The sequence below is a fragment of the Electrona antarctica genome, assembly GCF_951216825.1.
Source record: "Electrona antarctica genome assembly, chromosome: 4".
Classification (NCBI taxonomy): Eukaryota; Metazoa; Chordata; class Actinopteri; order Myctophiformes; family Myctophidae; genus Electrona; species Electrona antarctica.
In genome coordinates this window covers 42,814,903-42,827,402 of record NC_136809.1, presented here as the reverse complement: position 1 = coordinate 42,827,402, position 12,500 = coordinate 42,814,903, and the positions used below count along the sequence as shown (strand labels likewise).

General features: G+C 43.2%; 1 protein-coding gene and 1 long non-coding RNA gene across 3 annotated transcripts in view; both read right to left on the bottom strand.

The window, feature by feature from the left end:
* tenm3 (teneurin transmembrane protein 3) overlaps positions 1-12,500 on the bottom strand; it is a 411,418-nt gene that overhangs the window by 118,525 nt on the left and 280,393 nt on the right. The window contains exons 15-16 of the mRNA XM_079498542.1: positions 11,672-11,872; positions 1,709-1,894 (exon numbers count right to left, since the gene is read on the bottom strand). Of these exons, the coding sequence (XP_079354668.1) occupies positions 1,709-1,894; positions 11,672-11,872 (387 nt within the window). The remainder of the gene's footprint in view (positions 1-1,708; positions 1,895-11,671; positions 11,873-12,500) is intronic.
* On the bottom strand, positions 7,530-7,917 carry LOC306921425. 2 transcript variants are annotated; one of them, XR_013789752.1, is made up of 3 exons: positions 7,743-7,917; positions 7,659-7,689; positions 7,530-7,616 (listed from the first exon to the last, which is right to left on the bottom strand). It is a non-coding gene; the product is annotated as an uncharacterized lncRNA (long non-coding RNA). The 2 variants fall into 2 exon arrangements; XR_013789753.1 differs by having other exon boundaries at positions 7,549-7,689; positions 7,743-7,773; positions 7,827-7,860.

Sequence of the window (12,500 nt, the reverse complement as noted above, 5' to 3'; positions counted from 1 at the left end):
AGTAGTTAGTTTTGCAATTTAGTAGTTAGTTACCTAGTTACTTTTACAAAACAGTAATCTCGTTACTATAATGTGTCTCTGTTCATTTTGTGTGCAAGATTTAAAAAGAATAAAGCCCCGACTGCCCACGGAGTCTATTTATCCTGCCTTCTGTGTGATTTGTCTTCCCAAGCCCCAACGCGCAGCGCATAGTATAGCCTACTATACATCCTGCGTCTACTACATCCTGTAAGTTCACTTAAGAAATAAAAGTATTGTTACAAGCAACTTTTATTTTGAAGAGGAAGAGGAAGTTGTTTCGGTTGTAGCCAGCTGCCATGACAGTGCCGGTAGTGGAATAATAACAACATGCTTTAAGCCCAAAAAAACGCATGCGTCTTTGACTTAAACAATGTAGGCTAAACACTTTGGAATTACGTTAAACATGGTAGATCCTCCGTGGCTGCGTCATTAGGTGAGTACTAGTTTAATGAATTGTTTAAGTTTCATAGTAACATTCATCATCAACAGGCTGTTGTTGATGCCCCCCTAGCCATGGTTCACATGACGCTCGTACTTCACGAGCATGAGTCACTCATGACAGTCATGTTTCAGGGCTAATGCCCCCCCAAAATAACAGGTTACAGGATTCTCATTCTGTTACTGTCACTGCCTGCAAGGATGGCCGCTGTGCCATTTCTTATAAACTATGTAGTTCATACGTGGGTCCACGGTGGTGGTGGTGGTGTTGTTGTTAATGCGCCGCGGTGCGCGCCGTGGAGAGGGCATTATGCGCACTGCTGGCTGGTTGGAGCGCAGTGCAACAGCCTTTCTGTCCAGTCCTACGTGTATAGGCTGGCGATTGTGGCGAATTATATTCGTTAATAAAGAGAGAGCTGTAAAGGGGATATTGTCTATGGTCAGTTCATGGTGTGTATCATTCTCGTTTTTAACCATAGAGTTAATTTGGGCCGTAATAATGCGGCGCAATGACGGTAGGCACTAGGCAGTAGCCTAATACAATGTAACCAACTTGCGCAAGCATTAAAAATGGGTTTTAATTGTCGGGTAACGGAAAATAACGGAAAATAATCTATCTTGTTACTTTTCTCAGAAGGTAATTTGTAACGGTAAGGGATTATTTTTATGGGCAGTAATCCAGTAACCTAACGACGTTACTTTCTAAAGTAACGATGCCCAACACTGACATCTGTGCATATGTTTAATGCATAACATCCATTCTAGCTGCTTTGCACTGGCTGCCCATTTCTTTTAGAATTGAGTTTAACATTTTATGCATCACCTACATGGCCATATCTGGTCTTGCACCCTCCTACAAGTCAGATTTACGATGTTCCACCCCTCAACCTCATCAGATCTTTGGGCAAAGCACAGTTGACCGTTCCAAAATGCTGCTTGAAAACAGAAGGTGCCTTTGAAGTTAGAGCGCCGATACTGTGGCATGCCTTGTTGGAGGAGATAAGGCTTGCTGAATCTCTGCCCCATTTTAAATCCCTTCTGAAAACTCACCTTTATAAAGCTGCTTTTCAACCCCCAGGACTCTACATTGTAATGTATGTTGTTTATTTATATATTTATTGTGATGCATTGTTCTTTTCTTTGTGTTGTGGATTCATCCGTTAAGTGACCTATTATGTGTATTTGTACGTAGCCGTGCGTGCGTGCCTGTTGTGTGCGAGCGTGCAGGTAAAACCAACCACAAACTCACCAATGCTGCAGTGCTCTCCGGTCCATCCCTGGTCGCATTCACACTTGCCTTCCTTGCACACCCCGTTCTTGGTGCACATGGGGTGGCAGGCCTTCTGGTCGCACAGGCTGCCCGTCCAGCCGTCCTCGCACCGACACGCCCCTCCGTAGCACACCCCGCGGCTGCCGCAGTCCACCGCACACACCTCTGTACCGACGGGAAAGCAGAGAAGAGTGATGATAAATGATATGACCATCAACCTTTTTTTCAATCAATCAATCAATCAATCAATCAATCAATCAATCAATCCCATTGACAAAACAATTCACAGAGCAATATCTAAGCTTTCAACCTGGTGTCCTTATTTTGGGCATGTCATTATAGGCTAAACTAAATAGTGAAAATAGCTGATGTACAACAAGCTCGCAACATGTTGTACATTGACAATTTCCGTCATGCGACACCGACAATAGGCAGAGAGATACTGTACAAAAAAGAGGTGGTTTGACCGACATATTTGGAAAACCCTGCACACACACACACACAGACATAAAGGGTGTTCAATAGAGCGTCGCAGTCCCGCCCCCTACCATGGACCAGGAAATGAATCCCAATGCATTTTTCCCATAGACATTTCTAAAAGTATTTATTTAAAGACGGTTACGCCACGGACAAAGCCAACTCGAGTCTTGACAACTCATGACAACACAAACAATATTTTGGACCAAACAAATAATTACAAAGAAGAAAAACAAACAAAAAAGTGTTGTAACCTGCCGTTTTTTCTTCTTTCTAATTATTTTTTCAGCCCCAAAAATTGTGTTTGTTGTCATGATTTGTCACGACTCGAGTTGGCTTTGTCCGCGGCGTAAACGTCTTTAAATAAATACTTTCTGAAATGTCTATGAGTAAAATGAACGGAGAATCATTTCCTGGTCCATGGTAGGGGGCGGGACTGCGACGCTCTATAGCACTGAAAAACAGAGATAGGATGCTTGCACCCGACAGAGATCATATACTGTCTGTAGTCAAATTGTTTGGAGTAGGAAGAAGTCCAGTTGCCAGAACAGATGATGAACGCTAAAACAAATACTGGTGGATAATAAAGCGTTTATCATAATTTCCCCCTCCTTTCATCCCCTACCAAGAATTAAGATATGAATGTCATTTGTTCCCATGATATTTGATTAGACTATACTCTTGCCAGGTGTGATCCGTTGGATTGGCGAACGGAGAGCGCATGCAGAGTCCATTTGGTTCCATTTGGTTCCATTACTCACACAGAGAGTAAGGTTCAAGAAAGCAGCCTGTACTGCTGTCTTGAACTTAACAGATGTTTGCGTTTAATTCGGGCTTCTCATTACTGATTAACACATTCTGGGCGGGAACCCCTTTTGGTGTTAGCATTATGTTATGCTTTAGCTATTGAAAAATAGCAGATCTACAAGCTCATAGCTCATAGCTCAAGCTACGAGCTTGTAGGTCTGCTATTTTTGAAATATCGTGAAAATGAGGCACAAATCTTTGAAAATATATTCTTTCAGAATACCTTTTTTTTATTTCGACGTCAGGCCAAAATGGGTTAATATGTTATGGGTGGTGGGTAATTTTCCGTTTACCATCCGTGCATAGCAGAGAGAGCCTTATTTCCACGAATGCAGCTGTGAATTATTATTATTAGTAATCTCACTCTTCTAAGCGTTAGTCATTGCACTGCACTGTACCGTGTCACACTGTAGCCTAATGAAACAATACGCCTCTCCTCCAGGCACCAAGAGAACCAGAACACCCCCTGTCCCGCTGCTGGTTGCTCACATTGTGAGTGCGCCACCCCGTGGCCGACTGACCAGTGACTACGCTACACGTTGGAAGCAAGTAAAATTGTCGGGCAGAAACCTCTCATCTCCAAACTACAGCGTTACACGAATGTATCGAACGATCTGCAATTTTTCCTTTTTTTTAATTTGAATCCTGAAAAGTACCAGTTTTGGACAGTTTTGGTTTCCATCCGAGGGATACGGATCAGGAGTTAATCAGAAGGTTCCCGGTTCGATCCCCGACCTTTCCCTCTGGCTACTACCCAGCTCCCCATGAGCAGGTTAGTGGTGCCTTGCAAGGTTTCCTCTGCCGTTTGGTGTGTGAATTTAATACGCCTTGGGATAAAGGACGCTATCTAAATGCACCATTTACCATTACTCCTGCCAGGGGCCTTGACCAATGAGATTACAACTGCAGTTTGTCCCTGAGCGCTGCCGCCGCCGTGGCTGTTCATTGCTTCTTAGAAGGATGGATTAAATACAGGGGACACTTCCCCAAGGTGGAACAATAAAGAAAAATGACATGGACGGACGGACAGACAGACAGACAGACAGACAGACAGACAGACAGACAGACAGACAGACAGACAGACAGACAGACACTGGTCTGCGGTGTGTTCGATACCGCTTGTGTGACATGGCTGTGCGACTTATATTATGGAATTACAGTACATAAAATACTAAAATAAACATAAAAAACAAATGCACATTAGGATGTCCTTCTAATGCGGGATTATTCTATCTTTTTTTTATGTACATTTTTATTTGAAAGTGCACTATCCCTTTAAGAGGTTGAATTAGAGAGAGAGAGAGAGAGAGAGAGAGAGAGAGAGGAGAGAGAGAGAGAGAGAGAGAGAGAGAGAGAGAGAGAGAGAGAGAGAGAGAGAGCACAGTGTTCAGTATTCTAATTGTTTGGTAAAGAGTGTGACTTGGCTCCGCTTCGGCAATGAGGAATTAATGAACAGGAATCAATTTAAATGCTTGTCCCTGACTCAACTCTGTCTGTGTGTGTGTGTGTGTGTGTGTGTGTGTGTGTGTGTGTGTGTGTGTGTGTGTGTGTGTGTGTGTGTGTGTGTGTGTGTGTGTGTGTGTGTGTGTGTGTGTGTGTGTGTGTGTGTGTGTGTGTGTGTGTGTGCGTGTGGCTGTAATTGAACCCCGAGTCAGGACAACAGCTAGTGTGCCTGCCCTGGACCGTGTGTGGGCTTTAATAGAGCTGTCAGCCTGCCAAATTTCAGCCAACACATATGTGACACGCACGCACACACACTTTTGGCAAGGTTATTGGGTTCATGGGATTTGTGGATGTGTATTTGTACAGAGAAAGAGACAGAAAAATGAGAGGAGAGAGAGAGACAGACAGAGGGAGAGAGAGAGAGAGAAGGATGCACATGTGCGGACGTACAGACAGACAGACAGACAGAGACAGACAGACAGACAGACAGACAGACAGACAGACAGACAGACAGACAGACAGACAGACAGACAGACAGACAGACAGACAGACAGACAGACAGACAGACAGACAGACAGACAGACAGACAGACAGACAGCGGAGAGATTTGACATATAACTTGCTCAGCAGTATGTGAGGGCAGCCTCAGGGTGTATGCGTGCATGTGTGCGTGTGTGCGTGTGTGCATGCGTGCGTGCGTGCGTGCGTGCACACACGTGCACACACACACACACACGTCCATTTCGTCTCCTATCTCAATGCCCATTTCCAAGTGCATCGGCCTATCTCTCCCATTTCCCATCTTCTTTCAATTCATTTCTATCCCAATTCGAATCATTTCAAATATCTTTGGAATCAATTCAATTCAACGCAAGCTTCATTGGCATCAGTACCTGTATAGCCAGACAACTAAACAAAGAAAGAAAGACTATCAGCAACAGAGGCCGATATTCTGGGCTGACATTCTGCTTGCAGAGCAACTTAATGAAGTTAAAGACGTTGGCTGCAATGTTATGTGTCCAAAGTGGCCACGATACCCCAAAACGACATAGTGCTGCTTTAAGTTATACATTTCGTCTCTGTCGGGTGCAAAACTGTTAAAGCAACAAAAGTATCAGATCTACAAGCTCAAAACATGTGTGAGTTAAGAGGTTTCTCTGCTACTTTTGGTACTTTATTTTGATGCCAATACTTTTGTACCTTTCCTCAAGTACATTTTGAATTCCAGACTTTTACGTGTAACAAGAGTATTTCTATGTTGCAGTATTGATAAGTAAAACCATTATGTAAGGGGTTACATGATCTCTCTCTGCCTGTCTCTCTGTCCGGATGTGGGGTCATGTGTGGTGACCAAGCCCCCAGTGAGGCTCTCCAATGTTGAAGCACTCGGCCCTACTGGTCAGAGGAGGGACTGCAGGCGGACCCGTGGAGTCATGACGAGGAAACCCTGTGCATTTGGGCTTTAACATTGAGCTCCCGTTTGCAATTACGCATTTGGTGTCCAAATCGGAAAAAACGCAGACGTAGACGGTTCTTCACGGGTGCTTCAAAACGCCACTGAGCAACTTCCACTGAAATGAATAGCGGGGAGCGGGGCTGTCGCTCCGGTTCAGTCTCTATCCTTTTAATACTCCATGGTGGTAACTGCCTGGTGCATGGCTCTGACACCTGTAGGTCATGTGTGGTGACTGCAGCAGTGCCGTCAAGAGGCCACCGTGCAGCTGACCCCCCGGGCAGCGCTGCTATACTGTGCTCTTTGTCTCCCAGTGACAGCGCGGGGTCACTCCAGGTGACAGTAATCATATAAAACAAGATAACAGTCAGCATGACGCGTCGTCCCTGAGCTGTGCCATCAGTGGCTGTGTGCAGATTGTGTGTGTGTGTGTGTATGTGTGTGTGTGTGTGTGTGTGTGTGTGTGTGAGTGTGTGTGTGTGTGTGTGTGTGTGTGTGTGTGTGTGTGTGTGTGTGTGTGTGTGTGTGTGTGTGAGTTTCGCCTTATCCCTTAATTTTGATTTTTTTTTTTGAATAGTTCAAATAGCCGATCTACAAGCTCACAACGTGTCGAATGTCGATGTAGAACGGCTAGTTGAACAATTATTGTAAAACGTTTTTTCAAAATAGTACAAAAAAAAGGGCAAAGAAGTTTAGGGATAATGGGTAAGGCAGTGACGAAAGCAGAGCCATACGTCTTTTATCATGCAGAAGTCTGGGAGCCCCTGCTGGCTACTAAGTCCCACATTTCCATCCATCCAAGTTCTCGTATTACCAGTCTGGAGCCATGATGTGGAAATCCATATTTGGGCCTAATCCGGACAACCATGCGTTCTAGACAGCTGACCCCTTGGGTGCCGTGCAGTAAAAAAATAAAGAAAAAAGCCAGACTGTGAAAGGACTGTGAAAGTGTGTGTTAAAGCACACAGCTGACTGTGAATGTGTATGAGTTTCAACTGGAAATGGTTTTAGCACAGCTCATTCACGACACAGACACCTCTGTGATTTGACATTGTAAATGGGCTGCAGTTCTATACAGCGCCACTTTACAATGGATTTCACATTCTTTCACACAACTGAAATTAATCAGCCACTGCACTGCACCGACCGCTGAGTTGATTGTCATGAAAATCCACTTTAAAACGGTGTAATCGCTTGTTGTTGTGTAGAAAAGTATTGTCGATCACAACAACAGACCGGGCAGCGCACAGCTTCCTCCTCCGGCAGCTTCTCCATTGTAAACAATAGGGACTCAATTTCCCATAATACTTGTTGATGACATGTGTTAATGGGTTATTTTTGTATGCTATGTTGATGAATTGAATACATAGGCCCACAATGGAGTCCCCAGGACATCTAGACACCTTCTAGTTTTAAGCTCTTACTGTAACTCATGCTGTTCACATTTCTGACTAAAGTTCCTTTCAGATGGGCAGCGATTAACGCGCCTAGTAAATTAATTTTCAATGAGACTTGTTTTTTTTATGTGCAGAAGTCGAGGGGCGACAACGCAAGCGAATTTATGTGGCCGCGGTCCCGTGAAATTGTTTCGTGCACACGCCCGAGACCGATTATACCCTGGATTGTGTTGAGCTTTTTTTGTTACGCTTGTGTTGTCGCGACCCTCATGAGCAGACCTGTCGTTGATCCAGACCCTCATGAGCAGACCTGGAGCAGACCTGTTGTTGATCCAGACCCTCATGAGCAGACCTGTCGTTGATCCAGACCCTCATGAGCAGACCTGGAGCAGACCTGTCGTTGATCCAGACCCTCATGAGCAGACCTGGAGCAGACCTGTCGTTGATCCAGACCCTCATGAGCAGACCTGGAGCAGACCTGTCGTTGATCCAGACCCTCATGAGCAGACCTGGAGCAGACCTGTCGTTGATCCAGACCCTCATGAGCAGACCTGGAGCAGACCTGTCGTTGATCCAGACGACAACGTCTGCATTAATCGATGCCCGTCTGAAAGTACCTTTAAACAGTATTCAGTCAATCAAAACATGACGGCAGAGAAAACCATGCAAGGTGCCATCCTGTTCATCGGGAGCAGGTAAGGCCAATGGTTCTTGGATAAATGATTGATGAGGTACTGTAGGAATCAAATGGACACTTGTCTGTCAGAGACAAGAGTTATATTAACACAGAGGATGTTGCAGTGTAGATCGGGGCCTGGGAGATAAGAATCATATCCAATGGGGGTCCTTGAAATTTAAAAGATTGAGAGTTAGGGATTTAGTGACACTTCGACACATAGCCAAGAAGAGCCGGGAACCTTCCGATTATCTTACAAAAGTGTCGGTTATATTTTAATTGTATTGTAATTGATTAAATCGATTAGTTTGGTTAACTATTACACACCTAGAATAAAACTGATTGCCTCTTCCATGTTGAAAACATGTTGAGCCCAGGTCTACTACCACAACTACAACAGTGTACTTTTTGGTGTTTCATTCATTGCACGCATGTCTCAAACTTCTCCAAGAGTCTGTCTGCAGAATATATCCAGCTTATATCCATGCATTTAATAAGGAAGTATTGGAGTAGGCGCCCGCTAGCTTAACTGGATTGTATTGCATCATAAACCTTAATTCCTGTGATTTCATAGCCTGGAACTGGACTTTCATAGAGTCTCCCACAATATTATAATGTGTGGTGTTTTATTAAATAATAACTCCATGCTCTAATAGAGTGACGCCGCTTTTCTGGATATTTCCCTTATATGCCATATGTTCCTGCTGCAGATTTTCACAAAGGGCGTTTTTGAGTTGGGTTTTGTATAAATAAAGAACGTAAGCTCTGTAGTAAACAAAGGCTCATGATGTTAACACATTTTGTTCAGATAAGATAATCTCCAAAAATAAAACAAATAAACGTACTGAAATAGCTTCATAATTCATGGTTGACATGTTAATGGAATATAACCCACTTGGACTGAGGCCGATTCTAAAAACGCCTTCTAAATACTGACCTAGGTTTTCTGAAAAACTTCAAATATTTAAATAGCAGCATCAATATATATACCGGTATATATATTTTTGAATACTGTACTGTACAGAACACCGAAAGGGGTTCCCGCCCAGTGTCAAAGAAGAGAATGTGAAAGGCTCTTAATCTTATATTATCCACAGACCTTTTTCTGCATAAATTGAACACAGAATGAAACATTGTAAATGTGGTGAGGAAACCGACTGCAAACTCAAGTATGTGTTCACAAAGGGCTCTTTGAAAGGTTTTCAATTGCAAACCTACTCGTAAAGTTCTGTGACACGTCTCCACATCACAGAATACAGTATGTGCCTCAACTAAGCTGACAAGCAGTGGTGATTTCGTCGACTAAAACTAAGACGAAAAATGTTCGTCGACTACCTTTTTCCACTGACGAAAACTAAATGGAAACTAAATAAGAACTAAGCTATGATGACTAAAACTAAGACTAAATATACTGACAATTTCGTCAACAAATAAAAACTAGACTAAAATGTTAGGAAGGGATTAGTGGACAAGAGATCCAGTATAAGTCATTTTACAATTAGTTGCATGCTGGAAATAGACGATCTACAAGCTCACAACGCATTGCGTTGTGGGCTTGTAGATCATATATATATATATATATATATACATATATATATATATATATACATATATATATATATATATATATATATATATATATATATACATATATATATATATATATATATAATATAAAATACCTAGCCAAATAGCACACAGTTTTTGCCCAACAACTTTATCAGCTGACCAATCATGATTAACTTGAATATATAACTATGGAAATCACCAAAATATCGATAACAAAGATGTAAACTATAGCTGTCATTGTATATGATCTATTTCTCATGAAACAGCCAGCACACAATACTGTGCTTTTCACATAGTTTTATTGACCTTTCCACGGACAGAGCACAACGGACACGTTGCAACAGGTATTTGTACTCAACTTGTCCGTGCTGTTTTCACAGTTTTCTCGGTTTCACGATATTGTTGAGCCGTGCACCTTGACACTTATTTGCAATGCGAGTAGTCTAGCAAACATCAGAATTGCTCCTGAATTGCTGCCCTCCCAAGTCCAACTCACATCAAGGTCTTGAGCTCTACAGTGTTGTTAGCTAAGCCACAGTGCATCTACGCATGTGGTGCGCTTCTTGCCTTTCCTGGCTTTGCCCTGGCTTGGCTCCCAAAGTGTCCGTTTGCTTGCCTCTTGTTCCGGGTGCCTGACGCAGTGCCCTGCCAGCCTCATCTTGTATTTACTGCGGAGTGTTTGTGGGTGTTCTGCTCTGCAGTGCTCTCCTCGTGGTCTATTTCCCACCTAAAATGTATTGATTGTTTACAGAAAAGCTGTTGCAGATGGCCACACAGAGTATGTGTTTTTCTCCGCCCTCCCTGTCAGCTCCCGCGCCCCGGCATGGACACATGCTCAGGACATGCTTAGTGCACGTTGTATACGCACCATTAGAGCTTGAAGTAAGACTGAGCTCCTGGACGAGGTCATGATGAGGAGGAGGGAGTAATGCAGTACATGACATCCTCCACGCTCCACAGCGGCATGGACTGCTACAGGGCATATATCACAGCCCCTGTCTTTGCTGTTTGGGGGTGGAGCATGTCATGTTTCTCATTTTCAGCAGAAACAACTCGCCGTGCTTCTTCACTATATTATTGTCCATGTCTAACAAAAACAAACTTTTCAGTTACCCGTAGGCCTACACAAGACCATTGGACACTTTCAGATATGAACGATAAGGCCCTCACACGTTTAGCACTCACAATACTGTAGCTGTAATGACACTGATCATCCCCTTGGCTTACATTGTCACTTCAGACTCATGCCACCTGGATGAGGATACAGAACTTTGAAATGGGAAAGAGTTTGCAGGAGTTTTGTCCCTTCAGACATTGCTGCCCTAATCTGTTCTATTTTTTGCATGCCATGTGACAACTTGCTGCAGCTGTTATGAGTGCATAATGAACACAAACAAATGACGCTCATTAGTAACGAGTAACGCAGCGTGCTTTGGCGGGGTAATATGGTATAGTATTACTGTTTTGGCAGAGTAATTCGTTATACTACTCGTTACTGGGGAAAGTAATAATATTACAGTAATATATATTACTAGTAACTCGTTACTGCTCAACACTGCTCAAGACACGCTCCATATATGGCCAGACCTCATCAAACCCTGTACACTCAAGACACTACCCCCGCTGCCACCCATAGATCTCCATATATGGAGCTGACCCATTCTGACATTCCATATGTTGATCTGACCTCATCAAACCCTGTAGACTCAAGACACGCTCCATATATGGCCAGTACAGAATTATTTCCAATCCATATGTTGATCTGACCCCCCCATGCCAAAGTGCAGCGCTCGCCAAGCAGTCTGCCGTCACCCAAATCTGCACGTCTGTAAAGACACAACACTAGCGGAAAGAAGCTAGGTGTCACATCTGCGTTTCCAGTGCTTCAGCTGCTCCAGACTGTAGGACGGAAGCACAGTCTGGCTCATGAGACCAGTGTAACATTATTCCAGGCTTGTTTGTTTGTTTTGTTTGTTTATATACACGATACATACATACAAAAAAAGCAGACCGCATGGACATGCCCTTATGTTTGAGATATCTGATAGTCCAAAAATGTGGCTTTGGTGTTCGGACAAGAATTTTGCCCCTTTCTTTTTTTCCTCTTTGGCCATACTCACCCAGCGAGCAGTCGGGCCCAGACCAGTTCTTGTCACAGGTGCAGGAGCCGCTCTCGGCGTTGTAGGTGCCGTGGCCCGAGCACTGGTCCGGACACATGGTCTTGGCGATCTCACAGCTAGCTCCGCCCCAGCCCGGCTGACAGTGACACTCGCCGTGGATGCACACGCCATGGGCCGAGCAACTGGGATCGATGCAGTCCACTGGAGGACGGAGAGAGAGAGAGAGAGAGACACATTAACCACTTCATCACCTCGATCGCCCTATTTTGGGCCTCATCGTTATAGCTGAACGGTTTAAAAAAATGTCCAGATAAAATCAAAATCAAAACAAAAGTAACGAGAAAAAAAGAGGAAAAGATATTTATTATTATTTATTTTCAAATTAAAATATAGGAGCAAATTTAGGTAATCACTTCTGTTAATGTAATAACTAATAACACAAGTGTTTTATTTTATGAATGTACTAATAGTGTACTAATAGTTGTACTAATAGTTGTACTAATAATTGCAAATCAGATACAAAATTAACAGACCATTATACATTTATACAATTAAGAAATTAAAAAGCATTGTTATTGACATTACTGGTTGCTATTTACCCAGCCAATAATATAATAACTGTTGTGCAACACAGGTTATGTGATTGAATCATACATTTTGGTCAGTTATCAGATCATTAGTTGAAAGAAAAGAAAGATTATGTTATGCTGGTGATTCAATTTTCTAGAGTTATTTCAGTTATGGCCTCTACAGCGCTTAGGTGTCTAGAAACAACAGAATGAACACTTCAATCTGTCCATTGTATTCTGGCCATGTCGATGGCCCAAAA